The sequence below is a fragment of the Hippopotamus amphibius genome, chromosome 3 (genome assembly GCF_030028045.1).
Source record: "Hippopotamus amphibius kiboko isolate mHipAmp2 chromosome 3, mHipAmp2.hap2, whole genome shotgun sequence".
Classification (NCBI taxonomy): Eukaryota; Metazoa; Chordata; class Mammalia; order Artiodactyla; family Hippopotamidae; genus Hippopotamus; species Hippopotamus amphibius.
Window position 1 is genome coordinate 128,473,194 of NC_080188.1, and position 24,670 is coordinate 128,497,863.

At 45.2% G+C, this 24,670-nt stretch overlaps 1 protein-coding gene across 12 annotated transcripts in view; it reads left to right on the forward strand.

The window, feature by feature from the left end:
* The window catches only part of PPP6R3 (protein phosphatase 6 regulatory subunit 3), a 125,138-nt gene that overhangs the window by 55,071 nt on the left and 45,397 nt on the right, over positions 1-24,670 (forward strand). For all 12 annotated transcript variants that reach the window (XM_057728795.1, XM_057728793.1, XM_057728794.1 and 9 more), the window contains 5 exons: positions 3,217-3,403; positions 6,607-6,744; positions 9,286-9,351; positions 11,568-11,680; positions 18,362-18,475. In XM_057728795.1, coding sequence (XP_057584778.1) covers positions 3,217-3,403; positions 6,607-6,744; positions 9,286-9,351; positions 11,568-11,680; positions 18,362-18,475 — 618 coding nt within the window. The remainder of the gene's footprint in view (positions 1-3,216; positions 3,404-6,606; positions 6,745-9,285; positions 9,352-11,567; positions 11,681-18,361; positions 18,476-24,670) is intronic.

Genomic DNA, 24,670 nt, shown 5'->3' on the forward strand with positions numbered 1-24,670 from the left:
GTAGTCGTGGCATCTGTTGTATTGCCATGCCAGTGTTTTTTGAGCTACCTTTGAGGTTGTGAGAGCAGGAATGTTTCCCGGGACATGCAGCCCTCTGGTTGGCACTGTTTCGAGGGAGCATGGCTTGAGCTTAGCAGAGCAGTTCTCTGCTGTGCTTCTGGCCTGGACAGAGCCATCAGCTGTGGTAACGTACAACGAGCTGGGTGACTTGGACAGCTGGGTTAGCACAGAGTGATTTTTCAGATGGGATCTGGAAGCTTCTCTGGGTTAAGGTTGACTGTAGTCACCTGAGGAAATTTAGACTACTGTTTTATAGTTTATGGGTGATGGAGTGATTGCTGCAGTTGGTGAACTTCGTTAACTGTGTATTAGTTACATGTGTGGATTGAACCATCACTTCTAACTTAATCCAGTGATCATATACAAGGGATTAAAGATTTGTCATTTTTACACTAACTTTTTAATCTTAATGACAGATACCTTAGCTTTAAATAATTTAGCAGAAATTTGAACTAACAGAACTTTAAAAATAGGTCCCTAAGTAGTATTATAAATTCAAACGCTGAGCTGTCGGTCGGATCAGGGTTGCCACAGAGAAACTCCAGAGGCAAGAGGAGAACCAGGAGGGGCTGCTGCCCTCAATGTCAAGGGAGGCCAGCCTTCAGGAAGGGGCGGTGGGACAGGGAGTCCAGGGGGTCCAGGAGCTGTGTTGGCAGGCCTGGTACCCACTGGCATTTGCAGCACGGTGCACACGGGCCTCTTCAGCGCAGGTTCTCTGCATTAGTGGACATAGAAGCCTGGCTGCAGTGGTTCTGAGGAAGAACTGGAGACAAAGCAGGGAGTTCTTTCAAGTAGTTCCCTGGAAAAGGAGCAGAGAGAGAACGTGGGAGCTTCAGGCAGATGTGGAGCCAGGAGAAGTGTGGTGTTTGTTTTGTTTTCCTAGGTAGAAGAGATAATGGTATGTTTACGTGCTGGTACGAACGATGTAGCACAGGGGGAAATGGGGCTGGTCTGGAGGGAGCGGGAGATCTCGAGATGCTCTGTGCTGGCCTCGGTAGAGGGCGTGTGGTCGAGAGGACAGTAGGGGTGGCTTCATAGTGGGAGGAGGAAGGGGCGAGGGTGCAGGTCAGGGGTACGGTTGGGCTGGGCTCTCTTCCCACAGCTTCTGTGTTCTCAGTACAGAGCAGCTGAGGTCAGGGAGTGGGGTGGAGGTGGAGAGGCCTTGCTGAGGGGTGGAGTAGGGGAGGTCTTGGGATGTTTAAGAAGCTTGTTTAATCTTAGGGAAGGGAGAGTGAGAGTAGCCTCAGCCTGTTCTGAACCAGAGCTTTGAGCCTTGGCATTAGTGCCTGGGCCACATGTGCGAGCTTCTTTAGCTCCATCACACCTCCAGGGCACTGATGGAAAAACAGGTGAAAAATTTTCAAGATGTCCACGCACTCCTCTGAACCTTCTGTGTCAGAATTTTGACTACTCCCTACACATTAGGCTGCAGCCAGAGTTGGGGTCTCCTACCTTTTACCAATCCTTTGTCTGCCAGCAACTGTCAAATTGGGGCAGTTGAGACAACTCTACTCCCCTCGCCTCTGCCCCATTGCAGCATTTCGGCAGTTTTATGAAGTAGGAAATGAAGAGGAATGAAAAACAGCTAGTATTTATTTATTCCAGGCCTTCCTCTCAGTGTTCTGTATGTATCATTCTCCCTTGTGAGGTAAGGACTGTTGTCTTAGTATTGCATCCTTGGAAACTGAGGCCCAGAGAAGTTAAGTAACATGCCCAAGGTCACACAGCTTATAAGTGGTGGAGACAGGTTCTGAGCCTGGGGGTGTGACTCCAGAAGCCACATGTGGCACCACTGCTTACTCCTGCCTCCGGCATAATGGTGACTTTTGTATTATGGGGTCTTTGAGCCCGTGTGCTGTGTAAAGTGAGGAAGACTTGAATTTGATTGAGCCAGAGCCTCCAGAGGGCAGCGATTTGATAAGGTGACCTTCGTGCCCACACACCTGCCAGTTCTGTTGTGTGTCTTCAGTTTTTCCTCCCTACAGAGGTTCACTCGGGGATATTCTCATGCTGTTCAGTGTTGCGCCCTCACGGCAGACCTGCCAGGTGCTGCACCTCTGGCCTCTCATCAGGTGCTTCTCCAGCCAGTGGTCTCCAGACAGGCAGATGCTTGCTAGTCTGGGATGCCTCGGGTTCTGTGTGGGTTCCACAGCAGCCTTGACCCCTCTCTTTTGTCATGTAGCTGTTCTGTCACCTCCCTGTCCTGATCAGCATTTGAGCTTGCCACTCCCCGCTGCTCAGCTGGGAGGGATAAAGAGAAGAGATGTGAACAGTGGTTGGGGGAGAGTGTAGTCTTGACGGGCCTTGGAGTTGCTCTGAGGACAGATGAGAAGTCATTTGTGGTAAAAGAAGTGAGTGGAGAAAATGCATCTGCTGCCTGCTTTTCAGAGAGAGAGTGCTCTGGTGCTCAGGGGCAAACATGCTTTAGGGGTACAGGTGTTTCTAGGGCTATGGGGCCTGTAGAAGAGGACTGTGCACACAGCAGTGAGATCTGATGGTGGGCTGGTCCCAGAAGACCCTGGAAGACTGTGTGGAGAGCGCTGTATACAGTTTTCCCACGCGGGTAACTCAGGCTGTGTCCTCTTCTCTACTTGAGAATGTTAGAATATTTATTCTCAACATGTAATGTGGACTGAACACTTGATAAGCCCAACTTTCTAATTCCATTTAGAACCCATCTGAGAACATAGGCCGCTGTCCAGGAACCTAAATGTGTCTTGAGTAGTTACAGGTGCTGTGTACAGTGCGGTTACCTGAAAACCGGCATCCCCTGCGGTTGTCCTATGAGCTGTGCTACTTTCCATGCCAGCATAGGCTGCTGAGGGCTGCGGCCCGAAGCTTTGACCTGCCGCATCGCGCCTGCTCCGAGGAGGGCTCCCCCCCCACCTCCTGAATCCCAGGTGTGCTCCAGTTTTGTTGGGGAAAGTGTTTTCCTATTAAAGCTTGGTTTCAGAACCATTTTTTAGACACAGAAGAAAATTCACTTTAGTCTCTCTAGATTAAATTGGACAGAATGGATTGAAATTATTTTCTAATTCCCAGAAGGTGACTTTGTTTATTTTTCACAAAGTTTTAGGACGCCTTTGTGATTTGTATTTTATTTTATGTAATTACACTGTTAATATAGATGATGATATGAGTATCCTGTTCTTCTAGGTACCCAAATATATCTTGTGAGTTGCTCACTTCCGATGTCTCCCAAATGAATGATAGACTGGGAGAAGATGAATCCTTGCTAATGAAATTGTATAGCTTCCTCCTAAATGATTCCCCCTTGAACCCACTACTTGCCAGTTTCTTCAGCAAGGTGCTAAGTATTCTTATCAGCAGAAAACCAGAACAGGTAAATATTGTTTTCCAAAAAGGTAAGTATTAGGGCTGATCATCCCTCTGAGATGATTCCCCCAGTGATTTGGTTGCTTCAGTGTTCTGAGTGTGCCTTAAGTCCAGGTTCTGTAAAAGAATCTATTTCAGATCTTAAGCATTCTAAATGCATGCTAACTTAACACTGACTTACTCATCAGTGAGTACGTTCTAATTTGACCTCTTCTAAGTGCCTCACATCTCCGTTCCTCGGTGCACTTTGGCTTCCTCTTTTGACAAGTGCTTGGAAGCAGGAGAATGTTGGGGTCCCTTGTGAGGATAGGCTGCGGAGGGTGCACACTGGGTGGTTGGTGTGTGGGTGGCGTCCTAGCGACTCTGTGATAAAGTAACAGTTGATTTTTTTCTTTCCCCTAACGGTGATCACAAGGGAAACTTAAAACGCTTTCCCATAAATGCAGCTGATGATTAGTTTATACAAATGGTGATTGTTTCTATTCTGATTCCACTCACACACTTGAGACATCTGGGTATTGACTTGTCATGTACATGCACGTGAAGCCCTGCTGTTGCCGTCCAGCGGGGCTCAACAGGAATCGTACCTCTTTCCCCTCCTCCTCCTCTTCCTTCTTCTTCTTGGTGTTGTCCGTCCATTCCATGCTCCCGCCTCCCAGCCCCACCCCGCGCTTTGTTTTGGTCTTAATTCAGACTTACTCTGCTTGGGAAACTTACTTTCCGAGTAGCTGTTGTCTGTGTAGTGGTTCTCGAAAGTGTGGTCCCTGGTCCCACAGCATGGGTACCACCTGAGAATTTGTTAGAAAAACAGCTTCCTGAGCCCCATTCCAGATGTACGGAGGCAGACGCTCTGGGGGTGGGGCAGCACTGTGGGAACTGAAGACGCCTCCCAAGTGACTCTGATGTATGCTAAAATTTGAGAATCACTGCTCTAGTGGGTACTGGTGTGAAAAAGGAGCTGCTTACGAGGAGGTTATGATCCACTTATGGAAACAGGCACCAACGAGAGCCTCAGATGCCCAAGTGCAAACTAACAGTCCTGCAGAGTGCAGCTGGCAGGGGTGATGACAGGGGTGTAGGGGTCACTCCAGTTGGGCCTGGCATCCTTCATGGTGAAAAACAGGCTCCATGACCCGTCCTTGCTATCAGCAGACATGGAGGGACGGGAACTATTTTAGCCCTAGTACATCTGTCCTGTGCCAAGGCGCAGTGCACACATGTTTTATTTTAGAAAGACGAGGTTGTTCTTCCATGCTCTTCATTGAGCAGGATTACCTTCCTAAATGTATTGGAACTGAGGTTCTTTTTTCTTAGATAGTAATCCCCAAGTCGTGATCACTCCTCTAGAGATTGTCTTTTGGTGAGAAGTGACAGAACTGCTGGCTGTTTTAGGCAAGTGCGGGTCATGCTGTCAGTCTAAGGTACCAGTCAGTTCCAGATGGTTGCAGCCGTGATGGAGACAGGCCTCACACCTTCATTGTGCTCCTCTCCTCACTCGGTGCTAGGAAACCCAAATATGTGGGTCCTGGCTTTCAGTGTACCGTTAGTGTAGAGTGAGAATCCACAGAAAGCTTTCTGGGGGTTCTGAGTATTTTCATTGGTCTTCAAGGCCAGACATGTTTCCTGTGTAAGCAGACAGCACGTGCCAGTTAAACGCTGAGAGGAGGGCCGTTCACGCTGCAGCCTGTTGTGCTTCCCTGTTCAGCCCTCAGTCACGAGAGGATTCAAGAGCCCTTGCTCTTTCAGCTGTGGGAAAAGGTCACACGGCACCTTTCTGTCCTTTTGAGAATTATAAGCATAAATAAAGGTTTCCCATCATGTGGTGTATTAGTAAGGAGATACGCAACTGCAGGTAAAGAAAAAAATTCAGACTCGGTCTGATTTAACCAGTACAGAAATATAGTAACTGGCAGGGCAGGAGGTCCAGCTGCGTGGGGCACCTTCAGTGTTGGATGGGTGTTCCCTCAGCAGTGCCATCTTCCAGGCAGGCTCGCTTGCTGTCTTTGCTGTGCTGCCGCGGCACTGACTGGGACTTGTGCTTTTGGGCTCCAGAGTCAGTGCTTTTGTCACTAAATAATGCAGTATTTTGGTCACATTTGACTTTCTCTTCTTCTCTTCACTCTGCTTTTAAAAACTATCATGTTACTCAGTTGTGAGTGGGTTAATTATGTATAACTTCTTGGGGTTTCTGTTACAGCGTTTAACCTCATCTTCTAGAGAAGCAGCACATGATGGTTAATCCTGCACTTACACCTGGTGCTGTGAGGCAGCTTCAGTTCATCCCTGGCTGTTACATGTCGTGTGGGATAATGGCAGACTTGTGGCTTTGGGGGCATTTAAATCTCAAGGCAGCCACTTTTTACCTTCTAGCGAGGTACTTCACCAGTCTGAGCCTCAGTTTCCTCTGTCTGTAACAGTGAGTTGAACAACCCCACCTCACAGGCTTTGGGGCGACTCTGGTGAGACTTTGTCAGGGCAGCTGCCATGCTGGCCATGCTGCTTCTGGGACTTTTGGTCAGATGACTTATGCACACAGACAGACCAGAAGGAACACAAGGGTGTCCAGGACAGAACAGGTGCCTTCTTCCTGTGCAGAGACCCAGGTGGTGGTCATGACTGTTTCCGTATCCCCTTGGGATAACTGTCAGCCTCTTCCACACTCACTCACCATCCTTGTGTTAATCTGATGAGGTGAATTGCTGAAACAAAATGCAGATGTGATTTTCTATGGCACATGGGTTAGGCACTTTTATGTTTTGATTTTTTTTTTCCTACTTGCTAGAGTACAATTAGGATTTTGATTGTTTATTCTGCGTTTTCATGTAAAGCCTAGTGGACTTGCTTTATGTCCATAAACTAAGTGGTATAGTCACTTGCTCTTTATAGGGTGTTAAATTTTTAATCCTCATTCTTTGCAAATTAATAATGAAAGTGAACAGAAATAAAAGATTCTGTTATGGTGTATTTGTATTAGGGACTACGTGGTAATTTAGGGAAATTTTTTTCCAAAAAGATTTTGAGTACTGTAACAATTAGAATTAGAAGGCTTTCCAGTGTGACCTCTTAGTACTAATTCAGTGTTTGCCTTTCTTCACCGTAGAGTGGTGGTGGGATTTTGGAGTGGACAGCTAGATGAGTCAGTCCTGAAGGCATCCTAAAGTTGGTAGTTCCCTAGTGACGTGTCTTTCAGTTGTGGCTGTTTTCCTCTAGATCGTGGATTTCCTAAAGAAGAAACGTGACTTTGTGGACCTTATTATAAAACACATAGGAACGTCGGCCATCATGGACTTGTTGCTCAGGCTCCTGACATGCATCGAGCCTCCACAGCCCAGGCAGGAAGTGCTGAATGTGAGTAGACTCACGGCTGCTGTGGATGGGCTGGGGCGTGGCACTTGGGCTGCTGGGCTGCTCAGAGGGGCAGGATTCCAGGGGATTGGTAGAAAGTGGTCTGGGAGGTGGGCAGTGGGGGTGGGGTGGGAGGGCAGGAAGGAGGATTCCAAGATTGGAAGAGATTCAGATTTTTCAGGGTTAGGATTGCCGATGTGCACATCCCTAGGTACATAGGCTGTGTCCTTGTGAGGGGTACTTTCCCTTTGCTGGTTGGTTCTTCAGCGGGACTGGGAAAATGGAATGGGTTGAGGGTTTGTCTTAAAGCTGATCTGGTGGTTAGAGCAGAAATAAGAAGGTTGGGAGCTCTAAGACCATCTGAGTATGGTGTGAGGTTTCTTTCTTGAGAAGATGGTCACACTGCAGGGATATCTCTAAAAGTCAAAAAGAAGCGGTGTTGGTATTTCCAGGGAATCTGGCTTCAGAAGTAACTTTCCTCTCATGGACACCTAGGAGCATGGGGTAAGAAGTAGAGTTGAGTTTACCTCCAAAAGGGCACATATTTTAGAATTGGGGAGATGGTTATTTCAGAACATGTATGCCTCCTGAGGAGCTGTCTTGGGTGGGATTTGGGTGGGAAGAGGAGGTTGTGAGTGACTTGAGGATGTGGTTTCTCACAGGCTCTCATCCTTGCCTCTTGTCTTCTCTTCCTCTCTTTTGTCCCCTTCACTGCCTCCTTGCAGAACCATTCCCCAGTCCAATCCATCTTTAATACTCAATCTCAAACCTTAGAACTCTGGAAATGAGTTTTATTGAAAATGCTGAAGACCTGAAGGTGCAGAAGGAGTGGTGTTAGGTGGTGTCCCAGGGAAGGGCACGTTCTGCCGAGGTGGGCAGGCGTGCCAGGGTGTGTGTTTGTGTGAGTGCGAGAGTCCGGGTGGGGTCAGGCAGGGTCTACTGTAGGGCCAGGCAGAGGTCTACTGAGAGCCATGGTCATGTGAGAAAACCAGCTGAGAGGACCTGCTGAGTGGCCTGGGAGTTGCCTGGGGGAAAGGGCCCTAAACTGGGACTCTGGCCTCCCTTTTGTGGATGTGAGTCTCTTCTCAGTAGAGGTTGGGGATTCCACGGAAGGGGGTTAAGGATAGAGGGACCGTCACCTTTATGTTCAGATTATTATTGAGGGAAATTATCCAGTATGGTTTCTTAGAATTCCTTTGGTCACTTCTGGGTTGAATTTTAGGGTCCCCTTCCAAAGGAATAGGTGCGCTTCTGGAGGGGTATGGTGCTAGGTGGTTAATAAGGGCATAGGTCGGGGGAAGGGTAGTTAGCAACTCCCACATGTCTTAACTTTGATGTGGGGGCCCACCCTGGGCTTGGACTATAGGTGCTTGTTAATGGCTGTGGAGGCAGTGAGGGTGGGGGATTGATTTGTTCACAGCCCACAAATTTTCCTGCTTTCTCCCGTGGTGACAGGACCCTCTGCCCCATTTCCTCTGTAGAGGTGTTTGCATCCTGTTTTAGGTTGTTGCTACTCACAGTGTGGTCCCAGACGTCACCCAGGAGCATGTTAGCAATCCCAGTTCTCACCCCTGCCCCACTGAGTCAGAATCTGTGTTGGAACGGATTCAAACACAGGGTAATTCATGTGCACATTTTAAAACATCTTAAGATGTAAAGTTGGGCCTCTGGCTTTATGGTAGTCTCCTGATAACTTTTGTTTGCATTTTCCTTTGGCATAGTCTCAGCCGAAGAATTTCTCTACGTGCCTTTAGCAAAATGTGTTTGATTTCTTGTCACCCACCCCTACCTTCACCTCCTCGCACCCCAATCCCTTTTAACCTTTGAAATTTTGCGTGTGTGTGTGTGTGTCCCTGTTCTAGGTAATGAGTGCCTTGTTTATGATGTGTTTCTGTTCCTTGTGGAGCTAGTGTTACACCAGCTGGTTTTTCATGTTTCTCATCCTCTTCATGTTTTCATCCATGGCAATATTTCATATATAGTTGAAGAAGAGAGTGTCCTAGTCATGATAATAGCTTTTGCTAACATGTGACAGGACAGATAAACTGTTTCTGTGGTGCCCCCCAGCCCCCACATTTTCTGTGGTTGTTTTGGTTTTAGAATCTAAAAATTCATCGTCTTTTAAGCCAGAGGCTTAATATTAAATTTGCTTTTCTCATCCTTTTTGAAGCTCTCTTAAAGTGAATGCTTTCTTAAAGAAAATGTGTAAGTTCCATTCCCTGCTCTCCTGCCTCATATCCAAAGTGCAGACCGTTTTAACAGTCAGTGTCTGAGAATTACCATGACTCAGAAGCTGATGTATAGAAGTTTTGGATGTGGGTATTATGATTTGGGGAGTAGTTGGTACTGTAGCTACTGTTAAAATAATATATTCACTGGCATTTTCCTTGGGGGACTTTTAATTTCCTGTAGTGTTCAAAGTCCAGAGAAAACCTGTAACATTCTGCTTAAAATGTGATGGATATTTCCAAGTATGTTAATCTTCATTGGGGCTTGAACAAGAGCCATTCATTGCTATGATTACTTCTACAATGTGTTTTACAGTGGTTAAATGAGGAGAAAATTATCCAGAGGCTTGTGGAAATAGTTCATCCATCGCAAGAAGAAGATGTAAGTTCTCTTGTGTGACTATAAACTTGATTTAAAAAAAAAAAAGAACCGTGTTTATTTGGGCACAGAGCATGATTGTACTCTGGGTGTGAAGGTAGAGGGTAGATAACAGTGGTTACCTGGCATTCTTCAAGTTGACAGTTTTCTAAACACCAAAGTCTCTTTAAAATACTGCCGATACTCAGGAGATTTCCTGAAGTGTGAGCCAGTAAGCCCTGGGTCTAGCTAGCACCGTCTCTTTTTCAGAGCTGGGACTTCGTGCTGCATCTGCTTGCCTTTGTTACAAACCTCCTCCACACTTCTTTTTTCTCTTATACCCATCTTTAGCCCAAATGATGTGGCCACATCTGCCTGCATTTGTTCTTTCCATTCTGGCTAAAGCTTTCCAGACAGCGCAGCAGGATCCTGTCACCTAGGGTGACGGGCTCTTGGTGGTTCCACTTCCTGGCTTGGGCTTTTGTGCTGACAGGTTGGCCTTTGTCCTGGGTGCTGAAGATTGACTTGGTAGTAGGACTGAAGCTGCTTTGGGGTTTGCACATTTGAGCTCCGTGCTGAGGGGATGTCTGGGGGTGGGGTGGGGTGGGGTCACCAGGACCAGGGTAGGTAGGCCTCTGTAGAGGAGGCTGTCACCCTGCTCCTCTGCTGCTGCTCCTGTTGCCGCCATCAGTGGTGGACAGAGCCTCGTGGAGCTGCCAGCGTTTGGCCATTTCTGCCTACGGAATGACAGTTCCATATGGTTCACTGTAGTATCTGCAAAGAAGTTGGTTCAAACAACATGCAGGGTATGTCATGGGGCACGGGCAGCCTCCTTGGATACCTCTAGCTTGTGGATTAATTGGAGAGTGAGCGCCGTAGAGGAGCAGTGCAGGAGAAGAAGCATGGGGCCAGAGGGTGTCCTCCCCACCAAGACAAATTTCCTGTGGAGGTAGATGTGGCCCCTTCTACTCTAGTCCATTAAAAAACTTTTGGTACCTGGAGTTTATCTAACGCAGGCTCCTCGTCCTACCACCCCTTTCAAAAAAAAAAAAAAAGAGCTAACCATTAAAGGGGCTGTTAATTCCCCACCCTCCCCTGAGGCAGTCCATCATATGCCCCCTGCACTTCGTCGCTGCTGACGCTCAGGAAGGACACTCCAGTGTGGACGTGTACCGGGTGCTAGAGCTTCGAAGGCGCCCTCCGCCTGGTTGGGGTGATAAGCGCTCCCGCTGTGCTGGGGAGTAGAATGGTTCCAGGAGCACGTTTCCCAAGCTCTGAAGTGTGGCTGTCGCAGGCCCACGCAAGTGAGGACAGGAGTGCAGGCTGCCCAGTCTACGGGGTGGGGAGGCCGTGTCCTCGGACCAGGTCTGCTCATTACTAGCTTCCCGCTCAGTAGGAGCCTGCCCCTGTCTGGAGGGGCCAGGGGAAGTTGACAGCGGAGAAGCCCAGCTCTGCAGCAACATTTTGTTTGTTTTGTTTTGTTTTGTTTTGTTTTACAGTGGACGAAGCGTTCGGGGCCTTAGCACCTTCTCTACTTGACTTGCAAGAAAGTTAATTTTGTGTTTTGGACAGTCCTTTTGATACTTCAGTTTTGTATTAAGTGACAAATTGCATGCTAAACTATACCGACCAATTTAGGTTTATTAAGGAAATGTTAGGCTCCTGATTGCAAACAGTGGATTTTGGTATCCTGGTGTGTGCTGTCATCTGTGCTGGAATCGTGCTGCTCTGCTTGCACTGCGCAGGTGACGTTCAGTGTCACATGCCACAGAACATAAGGGGTTTGATGCTGAGAGTTCAGAGCTTTCTTGTAGGGCAGCACACCACACACTGGAAGAAGTAATATTTCTTATCCATTAGTATATCCCAGAAAGCTGTGTTTATTTTTTTTAAGCCAAAGAAGTGTGTTTATCTTTCTGTGCTGCTGAAAGTATATAAATTTAGGGGATATGGTTTTCTTCAAGTATTTAATTGTAGGAATTTTTCCTTGCCAGAACTTGAATCACATTTCCCTACACAAAGTAAGAGTATTTTGTTTGCAGTATTGTTAAGTAAAGCCTAGCAGGGTAAAATACTCATGCTGTACATATATTATTTCTTTGGTCCTTGGCTTTTTATTTTCTGAAGCGTATGACCAGTGTTAATTTGTGTTACCTCGTAAGCAATTTTTTCACTAACTTTTTATTATAGATTTAACTTCCAATATGTTTTATAGTTAAAATTGTACTTCTTTTCTTTAGCGGCATTCAAATGCATCACAGTCACTTTGTGAAATTGTTCGCCTGAGCAGAGACCAGATGTTACAAATTCAGAACAGTACAGAACCAGATCCCCTGCTTGCCACTCTAGAAAAGTATGTTTGAAACTCTGTTCTTGTTCTTTCTTCATGTTGGTGCTATTTGATATGCTACCAGTGTAAGCGGTTGGTAAGTGTTTCTTATGTGGGAATCGGGTCCCTGGAAAATACCCTTGGGTGGGTGCAAAGGCAGGGATCTGCCTTATCTGACCTCAGCCACTCCTGATGCCCATTGGAGACCTATAGGGTAAGAATGTACATAGATGACACTTGTATGTAGGCTTTGGACTTTTCATATAATTGTAAATTAAATTCTATAAACCTATTATGAGATGGGGCAGTGACATCATAACTGCAGTCACTGCCTCCATGATCTCTGGGGAGGATAGATGTACAAACTAATTTGACCCATTTTAGTCAGTGAATTTTTTTAAATTTTAATTATTTTATTTTTTTAAATTTTTTGGCTGGGCTGTGCGACTTGTGGGATCTTAGTTCCCCGACCATAGATTGAACCTGCACCCTCAGCAGTGAAAGCGCTAAGTCCTACCCACTGGACCACCAGGGAATTCCCAGTCAGTGATTTTTGATCAGAAATTCTTAGGATTCACTATACCTTGGCAGCTGACTGGGATAACCTGACCAGACCTGATTTGCAGGGTTATGTTTTGTTTCTTGTATGTTTTGTTTCTTTGTATTGCTTTTGCCCTTATTTTTAGGCAATTCCTAATGAAGAGACATCTCGTGTTTTAGGTGGAAGACAGCTTGGGGATGGTGTACTATTTTGAAATCTGTGAATGGCCAACCCCACCATACTGGTATTTCTAGATTCACACATTTTCAGGAAGAGTGTTTACCATCAAGTATGGTTCGACCTGCAGCTGTATAACTGAACGTTACTTCCATGAACAAAACTAAGGCATTTCCCCACTTCGGGTGAATAGCTGGAGAGCGTGCATGCAGTTAGCATTATTGTGTACGAATGGCGGTCTCGCTTCAGGTTACTGCTCCTGTTGTGCTTTTAAATGACTGTCGGAATTTTTTTAGTCCTCCTGTATATTGAGGCTCGTTTGCATCTTTTGGCCAGGAAGACCCTTTTATTAGAATAAGACGTGCATTATTTACTTGGCAAGTGTGAGACAAGCTGGGAACATGTTAGAGACAAAATATCTTGTTTTAAACTCTGTCTTCTGAGAAATAAAGTTGTATTTTCCCAATGTGCGTTGTAGAATAGGAGGGAATTGACTTGTCCTCTCAAGTAGCAAAACAGAAGAGATTATCGGCTTCTGAGTAAAATGTCATCTTACCTGCCCCCTTTCAGTTATGCTTGGGCATTAATGGCATATGCACTCCTTTTATAGTACACAGTACTGATAACTGTAGTAAGTATTAGGTTGAACTGTGTAAAAATTAACCTACTCAAGGTTAAAAAATGTTGGCTGTCACGAATTTCATATGGTTCATGATTGTGTTGTCCAATAAAAATGTCACATGTAATTTAAAAGTTTCTAGTAGCCATATTAAAGTAAAAACTAGGTGAAATTAATTTTTATGTTTATTTAATAGGTACAAAATAATATTTCAGTATATGTTCATTTAAAAATTAGTGAGGTATTCTACATTCTTGTCTTTGTACAAAGCTTTAGAAATCCAGTGTGTGTTTTACACTCAGGACAGGCTGGTTGAGGCTAGTTAACGTTTTGAGTGTTCCGTGGCCGCAGGTGCTGTTTGGCTCCCTTCCTAGACCATGCAGGTTCACCCTGAGGGTCAGACGGTCAGTTGTGATCATGGAGTTCTTCTGTACCAGTCCTCTCTTCACTCAGCTCTGTTTGGACCGGGATATGGGATCTAGCTGTTGGAGCCTGCATATGTGCTAGCTGATATATTTCAGACCATGTCTTTAGTCCTCGGTCAGGCAACTGTAATTTGATGCAGATAGTACACACTCAGAACTGATGTCATTAAATATCAGTTGGAGTAAATTTCTTCAGCTGCGTGGACCTAAAGAGTCAGGGGTTCCGTGGTGTCCCTGAGTTAAATCTTCACTGCTCTGAGCATTGGGGAGACTTAACTCTGTAACAGTGCTTCCCACACTCTTGAGGATGAGAACCAGCCCTTTTCCCTATCAGATGTGTTTCCACATTATAGTCGTTCTTTTAGTACCTGTTGGTTGAGAAAATACACAGTGACAAAAGGCTCCTGAGAGCTTGGTAAGCTTTTATTAATTATAACAGTATCTCTATATATTTTGTATATTATTATATATCTGTGTATATTTGGCTAATTATTACCTCATATAGCGATGTTATGTTATTAAGCCAGTCTACTTGGCATGCAGATTACCCTACTCGTTATAGGTCAGTGCCAAACAGCCCACAGATTGGATGCCAGTGTTACATGTAAACACCATACGTTTAAATAGGAAGTGTAGGTTAGCGCTGCAGGAAAAGCTGGCGGTGAGCTAAGGTTAAAGAGCATGGTCAGGATGGGGAGGGGCACCAGAAGGTCTCCAAGAAAGGGACCGAGGGGTCAGGTAGTGAGTGTTATCTTGGGAAATGGAATGTATTTAATTGAGTGGCTCTGTGGGAAAATTTGAAATTTCACAATTCCTTTAAAACTAGTTGTGTTAGAGAGGCTTGGACCATGCAGCTCCTAATTCTTGATACTAATGAGCTTAGAGTGGTTTGGCTTTTGAGCCCAGTAGAGCCAGTTAGTTTTATAGAATCACGTGTTTATCTAGCTGCCTATATAAAAACAAAAACAAAGCAGAAGTGAGCCATCGTCTCAAAGGCTTGGGTGAAGAACCTGGCTGGCCTCATGCGTGAGACAGCTCACATCATGAACTTTACTGATGCCCATCCAAGAACTCCATTCTTTAAAAAGGGAAAGTGAATGCTTTCTCACTTGTAAATAAATACCTTATTATTTAAAGAATATGAAAGCACTCCTTTTATCCTGTTAAATAAGCTCACTCCTTCAGTTCATGGTTTCTTCTGCATGTGGTGATATCTCTATGTTCAGATAAGACTCAGAATGTGGCTCAGCTGCTGTGTTGCATCTTGACCGTTACACTTCTGCTGGTTGTCACATCGGTTTTGTCCATGAATAGAATGCTCTCAGGGGTGTGCTGGACCCCGACCTGATGCAGCCACGAGAGTGGCAGCCTCTTTGGTAGCCACGCCCTCCAGGCACCGGGATTTGTGAAAGGTGATGCTGCTCTCTGGAAAGTAAGACACTGTAGTTGAATGAGGAGGTGGACATCTGTTGTTGGATGCCCTGTCGGTACCTCTCTACCTGGGGTGAGGCTGCTATTTGAAGAATATACGTATTTACAAAAAAGCAGTCTTGAACTCGCCAGAAAAGATACCCCACATCCAGAGACAAAGGAGAAGCCACAATGAGACGGTAGGAGGGGCGCAATCGCGTTAAAATCAAATCCCATAAATGCTGAGTGGGTGACTCACAAACTGGAGAACAGTTATACTGCAGAAGTCCACCCACTAAAGTGAGGGTTCTGAGCCCCATGTCAGGCTTCCCAACCTGGGAGTCCAGCAGCGGGAGGAGAAATCCCCAGAGAATCAGACTCTGAAAGCCAACGGGCTTTGATTGCAGGACCTCCACAGGACTGGGGGAAACAGACTCCACTCTTGGAGGGCACACAAAAAAATGTGCTTACCAGGACCCAGGGGGAAGGAGCAGTGACCCCATAGGGGACTGAACCAGACCTACCTGCTGGTGTTGGAGGGTTGCCTACAGAGGTGGGGGGCAGCTGTGGCTCACCGAGGAGACAGGGACACTGGCAGCAGGGGTTCTGGGAAATGCTTATTGGTGTGAGCCCTCCCAGAGTCCACCATTAGCCCCACCAAAGAGCCTGTGAACTCCAGTGCTAGGTAGCCTCAGGCCAAACAACCAACAAGGTGTGAACATAGCCCCACCCATTAGCAGACAAGCAGATTAAAGCCTCACTGAGCTCTGCCCACCCAGCCCTACCCACCATCAGTCCCTCCCATCAGGAAGCACACACCTAGCCTCCTAGATACCTTCCTCCACAAGAGGGCAAACAGCAGTATCCAGCAGTATCAGCAGTATTTCATCTTGTGAAACTGAAAACCACAGCCACAGAAAGATAGAGAAAATGAAAAAGCAGAGGACTTCGTACCAGATGAAGGGACAGGATAAAACCCCAGAAAAACAACTAAATGAAGAGGAGATAGGCACCCTTCCAGAAAAAGAATTCAGAATAATGATAGTGAAGATGATCCAGGACTTTGAAAAAAGACTGGATGCAAAGATTGAAAAGTTTACCAAAGACCTAGAAGAATTAGAGCAAACAAACAGAGATATGCAACACAATAACTGAAATGAAAAATACACTAGAAGAAACCAATAGCAGATTAACTGAGGCAGAAAGGCAAATAAGTGAGCTGAAAGACAGAATGGTGATAATCACTGATGCGGAAAAGAATAAGGAAAAAAGAATGAAAAGAACTGAAGACAGCCTAAGAAGCCTCTGGGACAATGTTAAATGCACCAACATTCACATTCTAGGGGTCCCAGAAGGAGACGAGAGAGAGAAAGGACCTGAGAAACTATTGGAAGAGATTATAGTTGAAAACTTCCCTAACATGGGAAAGGAAATAGCTCCCCAAGTGCAGGAAGCACAGAGAGTCCCAGGCAGGATAAACCCATGGAGAAACACGCCAAGACATATAGTAGTCAAACTGACAAAAATTAAAGACAGAAAAGTTCTTAAAAGCAACAAGGGGAAAACGACAAATAACATACAAGGGAACTCCCATAAGGGTAACAGCTGATTTCTCAGCAGAAACTCTGCAAGCCAGAAGGGAGTGGCATGATATATTTAAAGTGATGAAAGGGAAGAACCTACAACCAAGAATACTCTACCCAGCAAGGATCTCATTCAGATTCGAGGGAGAAATCAAAAGCTTTACAGACAAGCAACAGCTAAGAGAATTCAGCACCACCAAACCATCCCTACAGCAAATGCTCAAGGAACTTCTCTAAGCGGGAAACATAAGAAAAGGACCTACAAAAACAACAACAAAACAGTTAAGGAAATGATAATAGAACATACATCTCGATAATTACCTTGAATATAAATGGACTAAATGCACCAACCAAAAGACACAGACTGGCTGAATGGATACAAAAACAAGACCCGTATGTATGCTGTGTACGAGAGACCCACTTCAGATCTAGGGACACATAAAGATGGAAAGTGAGGGGATGGAAAGAGATATTCCATACAAATGAAAATCAAAAGAAAGCTGGAGTAGCAATACTCATATGAGATAAAATAGACTTTAAAATAAAAAATGTTACAAGAGACAAGAAAGGACATTACATAAAGATCGAGGGATCAATCCAAGATGAGGAGATAACAATTATAAATATATATGCACCCAATATAGGAGCACCTCCATTAGGCACATGCTAACAGCTATGAAAGAGGAAATGCAAGGCAGAAATAGAGACACAGATGTAGAGAACAAACATATGGACACCAAGTGGGGAAGGTGGGGAGGGGTGAGGGGGAATGAATTGGGAGATAGGGATACCAAATTGTACACTCTAAATATATGCTGTTTATTGTCTGTTAACTGTATCTCAATAAAAGTTCAAAAAAAAAAGTCTTTTCCAGAGCTCAATTCCAAGTTTAATAGTTATCCTATTGACTGCTGTGTGTTGAGTGACTTTTACAGTACTGATCTGGGTAGAGGTCTCACAAGCAATTTTAGTGCTGGCCTGGGAGTACTTGAAAGCTATTTTCTGCAGGGGGATCCTCTGAAGTTAGATTAGATACTAGTTTTATTTGCTTCCCTCAAAGAGCAAGAGATGGTCTCCTACTTGCTGCCCTAACCTGGCAAAGGAACTGGTGTTAGTATCCAGGGAGCACGACTGTGCTGTGGGTGACTGGCTTGTCTGCCTGGTGAGCAGCAGGGGCAGCCAGCTGTATGCCACATCGCGAGGCAGATTCCATTTCTTAATCCGTGTGGGTTCCAAAACTCACTTAGACCCTGAGAAGCAGGTTCTCCTTGAGAACCTCCAGATAAATTCACTTAACGCAGCAGGTCGCCCTTGTATTTTGAGTTGATTGTGGCCTTGTGTACACGTATCGGGGGGTGGCGCATCACGGGAAGAGCCTGTGCAGTACACTTCTTGGGCAGTAGTTCAGTCAAACCTATTTCACTTGCTGCCACATTATTTTGATTTACCAGATTTTAATTGTAGAATAAAATGCAGCAATTGATGTTCTCTTGTACCCGTTTTAGATCTTTGTTAATTATACATTAATGCCTTTGTGGGAAAACATTTATGGTTTCTTTTTAAAACAATTCCCCTCCTTTTGTGGGGGTGAAGCATTCTGAGTCTTATTACCACCCTGCCCCACCATCTGAGTGGGAGGTGACTTCCAGTCTTGAGATAGGCTTTGGCCCTCAACAAGACTGGCAAAGGCAAGCAGGGCCTAGATGACTTTGCTAAGGGGAGGGGACAGGAATAGGTTATATGTCTGTGTTACATTTATAATAAGCAAAGTCACTTGCCTTCCTTATAGATATAGTAAAAATAAAATATTGTTAAGTGAAACAGATATGCACAAGTGAGTTTGAGCTCTTATATAATACTTGTCTTACTGATACTGTGGTCTTTTTCTCCAAAGTTATTAGTGTTAAATGATGTTACAATTAGCATTTGACTGTTGATTTGTTTCCCTAGGCAAGAAATTATAGAGCAGCTTCTATCAAACATTTTCCACAAGGAGAAAAATGAATCGGCCATAGTCAGTGCAATCCAGATATTGTTGACTTTACTTGAGACACGGCGACCAACGTAAGTGTTCCTTCTGTCTTGCGAAATGAGCCATTTGGTTTTGCTTTTAAAATTTTTAGCAGCTAAGAGTTGTTAGTTGATTGCTACAATATCATGCCCTTGAATTTCAAGTGCTAAATCTTTTTCTACTGTATAAATAATTTTATATGAATGCAATACATAGATGTAGTTGAATGTGGCTTGGTAAACACTATTGGCAATGTTTGGATTCTGGTCACTTGGGGTTTTGTAGTCGTTACCAAAATGCTGCTATAATATGTCAAACCCCGTGCACAATGGCTCAAACATGAGAGAAGCTTGTTTCTCACATATGAAAATTGAACACAGCTGTTCCTGGTTGGTGTGCAGCTCTCCTCCGAGCGGTGAGTCAGGGTTCTTCCCATCTTGTGATTCTGTCCAGTGCTTGCTACCTTGAGGTGTGCAGGGTGTTTTTTTCGAGGTTTCACATGTGGGCACCACAGTTCATTAAGCTGTTTAAAAAAGGACGGGCAGGTGGCTTGAGGCCTTAAGGAAAGCTTTGTGCTGTGTGTGTTTTGGGGTCAAAAATCCAGTCTGTTTTTCCTGTCTGTGTGCCTCTGGGCCAGCCACTGAGTGCTGCCACATCACTCTTCACGGTTCACTCCCACAGCTAACTCACTTCTCACTTGTCCGCATTTTCCCACCTGTTCTCTGGGGAGTGAGAGTTGCAGAGCTGTGTGCGTGTTTGCATTCCGGGGCGTGTGGTTTAGAGACTAGAATCTGTATTTTCTTCCTCACTACCAGACCCTCCAGTAAAGCAGAGGGCACGGCGAGGGCGAGACAGGGTCTGCCGGCAGCATGTGAAAATGTCGCCATCCAGCGTTCCTGGGTTCACTTTTAAAGATGTCATTTTGGTTTCTAGCAAAATAGTAAACACAGCCTTACCAACCCCTGCTTCCCAAAGTCATCTGTTTCTGGTGTTTTAATCTCTGGTCAGTGATAACGGGAGGGCAATGTGGCAGCGCTACTTCAGCTGTGTTGTAATTTTGGGATTGTATCTGCAGTGTTGACTTTGCCTTTGTCTTCCCTGGTAAATCATATTTTAAATAATGTAACCAATAACTTAAGGTATTAATCATGTGGTACAGGACTGTTATCTTGCTACTCATGCTATAAGGCAGTTGCATCATCTCTTAAAATGATTTAAAAGCACATGAGCTGGTGCTGTGAGATTTATATTGATGACTCTGGCTTGAGAATGGGGACAATACAGTAATAAATGAGAGGAGGGAATTTCTGATCAAAAGGAACTTATCCTTAGACTGCAAAGGTTTATCAGATACCAAGCACAATTAACTTTAAAGAGGGGCAGGGGGTGGTGGGCACCTAAGATCTTATCCTTATGAGATTTCTGAATCCCTAGGATAAAGGGTAAATCTTAAAAATGTTTGGACAAGAGAAAATGGGTTAACTACAAAGCAAATCAGATTACCAGACATCTCATTTGTAAAGCTAAATAAACACTGAAAAACAGAGGGCAGGATTGTGACCCGGAAGTACTTTGTTGCTGTGTGAGGGCAGGAGGCATTTTCAAGCATATGAGACCTCAGTGTTCCATCTGTGTTCTGTTCCCGGGGTAAATTAGTTCAAGATGCGCTTTACCAAAGCCAAAGAGAAAAATAAGGTAGAATAAAGAACTTAAGATAAGGAAATATATCACTGAAAGTAACGATAAATGAAACAGGGATGTGAAGATTCATATGACTATTAAAATTATGTTAAGAATGAATGAATAAGTCCACTGTTGAAAAAACACAGTAAATTTCAGATTATTTTAATAAAACTCAAAAAATAAGGAGAGTAGTGGTAAGTTAGTGTACAATATAATTCTAATCTTCTACTGAGGAACTGAGGTACTTTCATATATCATTTCATTTTTCATCTTAAAAAAAAAAATGATAGTTCCTGTGTGTGTGTGTGTGTGTGTGTGTGTGTGTGTGTGTGTGTGTGTGTGTGGTGTGTGTGTTTTAATTTTATTTATTTATTTGGCTGTGCCAGGTCTTAGTTGCGGCACTCGTGATCTTTAGTTGCAGTATGCAGGATCTAGTTCCCTGACCAGAGATCGAACCTGAGCCCCCTGCGTTGGGAGCGCAGAGTCTTGACTGCTGGACCATCAGGGAAGTCCCCCAGTGTGTTTTTTATAAAAGTAGAATGAGAGTAGGTTATGTAACACCCAAAGCGCCTGACGTGCAGGGAGAGCAAGGACACCCTGAGAACCATAGATGCGGGACTTTGCACACACCTGTGAGCCCTGCCCTGGGAACAAGCACACCATGTGCCCATGAAGTACTGGTGGCCGGCCAGCTGGGGGAGGCCCCCAAGAAAGGCTGCCTTGTAGAGTGGGGCTGTGGAGCGCAGCAGAGGACCCTTCATTCCTGCTTCTGCTGAACAAAACCCTTAGGCCGCTGGGGAAAGGTAGCAAACCCTATAACCCCAAAGACATAGGTGAAGACCTTGCATTGGGGGAGGGGACCAGGGAAAACCTCTATCCCATAGGACAGGCAGGGACACGTGCAGGGCCCAGGCTATTAGAGGGCCCCCACCACTGAGATAAGGGCAGGGTCACCGAGAGGGCCCCACCCCTGAGGCCCATGGGCACTTCTGCTGCCTGAGACTGAGGCTGAACCAGAACAACAGAGCGGTCCTCCCTGCCAGGCCCCCACACATCAAGTGACTACAGCAGTGTGCTGATGGAGGAAGGCTGCAGGGCAGAAGGAGACCGTCAGCACAGGAGCAAGCTTCAAGGGAAGAACTTCAGCTAAGGGCAGAGCAGATGTTGAGAAAAACTTGGCAGTCCTCTCCTAATTATAAATACAAAGTAACTTGAGACAAATTTGAAGTCTTTAGTGCACCCAAACCTCGCTCAACTGCTGACTCTAAATTGACCCAAAACCCTACACTAAAGACCTAGAAAAAAGGGTGTGTCCATTGCAGATAAATACCTTTCACCCAAACAACTGCAAGACAAAGAAGCAGGATAAAAAGAACCCCAACAAACTCTTCAAGAGAAGAAGCAGTCACTAGAACTAGATTCAAATACGTTGGAGCTGTCTGGTAGGGAATTTAAGATAACTGTGATTACTGTGTGAAAGGCTTGTGGGAAAAGTGAGCAAGATGTGAACAGAGGGAGACTTTTAACAGAGATCTGGAAGATCCCATGGAAATGCTAGAAATGAAAAATGGAACATAAATGAAGAATGCCTTTGAGCTCATTTGGAAACTTTGGCATAGTTGAGGGAAGAATCAGTGTAGGACACTGGAAGTTACTTATACTGAAATATGACGTGTTAAACCAAGAAGGCAGTTGCTTTGTGAGGCCTAGAAGTTGTGATGCACCGCCGGGAACAAGCACACCATGTGGCCAGATGTTGGTTTCTCATACTCTCCTCCAGTAGAGGAGCCAGGAGGAATGGCTGGTTCTACAGCTGGGGTAAGGAATATACAAGATGAGTGTGGAGCATCGTGTAGTGCAGAGGGTAAGGATGTGCTCAGAAAGAAAAACCTACCATAAGGGGCAGGAGAGGGACACGGGCAGCTCAAAGAGCTCCCACTGGCCAGAGCTGGAACTACTTGCACAAGAAAATAAAGCAGTATTGTTCTGTAATGCAAAGTATAACTATCCCTGCATCCACACTGATATAAATAAATGATGGAATAAATAAATGGGGGAAAAGAGACCAGTCTCCCATGTGGGAGAATTCCAAATAGATCATAATCCCTTCTCAAGGGGGCAGAACAACACTCTCCGCTCTTTACGTGTAGGCTGCGCCTCGTGACTTCCTTCCAAAAAGTGCAGTGTGGAAGGAGAGAATAAAATGAGAACTTGACAGTGACTCTATCAAGTCTGACAGAGACACCTGACCAACGCTTCCTCGGCCAGATAATCAGAGTCAGCAGCCAATGTTGTGTGCTGATGGCATGCAATGAAAATCGCGTTTTGCTTGGGTGGTCTTCCTTTCAAAGACCCATAAGACCAGATCCCAACTGAGGGACATTCTGCAAAGTACCTGACCGGGAAAGTCTGAGTATCTGTCACAGCCAAGAGGAGGAAGGACACTTGACAAGTAAACATAGTGTCGTGTCCTGGGTGGATTCTGGGACAGAGAAACAACTTCAGGTAAGAACCAAGGGAATCTGAGTAAAGTATGGGTTTTATGTGTGAGTGTTGGTTCATTAATTTTGACAAATGTAAAATGATAATGGGGGAAACTGGGTATGGTCATACAAGAACTCTGTGCTATTTTTGCAATTTTTCTGTAAATCTAAAACTATTCTAGCAGAAATGTACATATCATTTAGACAGAAATCAGTAAGAAGCACAACACGAGCAATTCACTGGACCTGACTGACGACATGAAGTGCTGGCAGGACCGCGGAGCAGCAGGAACTCTCTTTAGTTGCCTGTGAAAACGCAGCATGGTGCAGCCACTTTGGAAGACAGTCTGACAGTTTCTTAGAAAACTAAACATACTTTTACCATACAATCTAGCGGTTATGCTCCTTGGCAAAGGAGTTGAAAACTTACGTTCATACAAAAACGTGCACACAGCTGTTTAGCAGCTTTATCCACTCTTGCCAAAACTTGGAAGCAGCCAAGGTATCCTCAGTAGGTGAGTGGATGAATAAACTGTAGGTCATCCCGACAGTGGAGTATTACTCAGCACTAGAAAGAATGTGCCCTCGAGCCATGGAAAGACCTGGAGGAAACTTAAATGCAAACGAAAAAGAAAGAAGTGAAAGAAGCCAATCTGGAAAGCCTACATGCATTCTGGGAAGTGTCGTAGTTTACTGTGGAGACAGTAAAAAGATCACTGGTTGCCAGGGGTTGGTGATGGGGGCAAATTGAATAGGTGGAGCACAGGGGACCTTTAGTGCAGTGAATGCTCTGTGTGGTATCTTAGTGACTGATATGTGTCATCATTTGTCGAAGCCCATTAGTGTGAACCGTGACGTAGCCTGGGCTCTGGGTGGTGATGACGTGTCAGGGTAGCTTCATGGCTTGTGGTAAATGTACTCTGGTGGAAGATTTGACAGTGGGGGAGGCTCTGCATGTGTGGGGGCAGCGGGTATGTGGGCACTCTCTGTACCCTCCCCTCCATTTTGCTGTGAACTTAGAACTGTTCTATAAAAGTAATTTTAATAAAAATCAAACATCAACAGACAAAGAAGTAAAACCATGGGGTCACTTCATTGAATTCTTCTATGATAAAACCTCTCTGCAAATCAGGAATAGAAAGGAACTTGGAAACTGAAAAACAAAAAACCCATAGCTACCATCATTCTTAATGGTCAGAGACTGAAATCATAGCCCCTGACATCAAGGACCATGGCAGGAATATTCCCCATCACCTGTTCTGTTCAGCCTCATGCTGCAGGCCCTAGCAGTGCGATGAGGCAGGAAAGGAAGAAAAGGCATCCAGCTTAGGAACTAGGATGTGGACATACATAGGGTTTTGGGGGGTGGAGGGGCGGGAGCACCATTCAGTCAACTAAACATAACCAAACCAAACACAGACAGACAGGTAGCCAGTGCTGGTGACAGTGAAGCCTCACACATTCCAACTGGGACGTTAAGTCACGTGGCCGCCTTCTATAGACACCTGACAGTCTTTCAATAAACAGACCTTTCTTACTGATATATTATCCAGCACACTCTTACATATTTCCCCAAGAGAAATGAAAATTGTGTCACACACAGCTTATCAGTGAATGTTTGTGCCCTGTATTCATTAATCACCCGGAACAGTGGACAGAGTTTCCATAACTGGTGAGAGGGTGAGGAAGCGGGGTGCGTCTGGGAGGTAGGGCGCTGTCCTGCCAGGAAGAGGAGCAGACTCCCAGGGCCCCAGACAGCCGGCACTGCTCGCACCTTCCCAGGTCTGAGTGCTGGGTTTGACGTGGCTCTGCTTGCAGTAGCAGTGCAGTTTGACATCACCCCTCCCTCCTCGTGTCTCCCACCTGGAGAACCCCTGTGCTTACTAATACTGAGTGGGATTTGGGAGTCTCATTCCACTTGTAATTGTTTTCCTAAAAGGAGTGGTTTGCAAGGGGCGTAGATGGAGCTTCATACAGAAGAGCAATTTAAGCCTTTTAGATAGGAAGAAGTGTGATTGGTCGCAAGAAACTGTATAGCGCAGCTACAGGCTTGTTTAGTATTGACAGTCCTCCAGTGGCCGG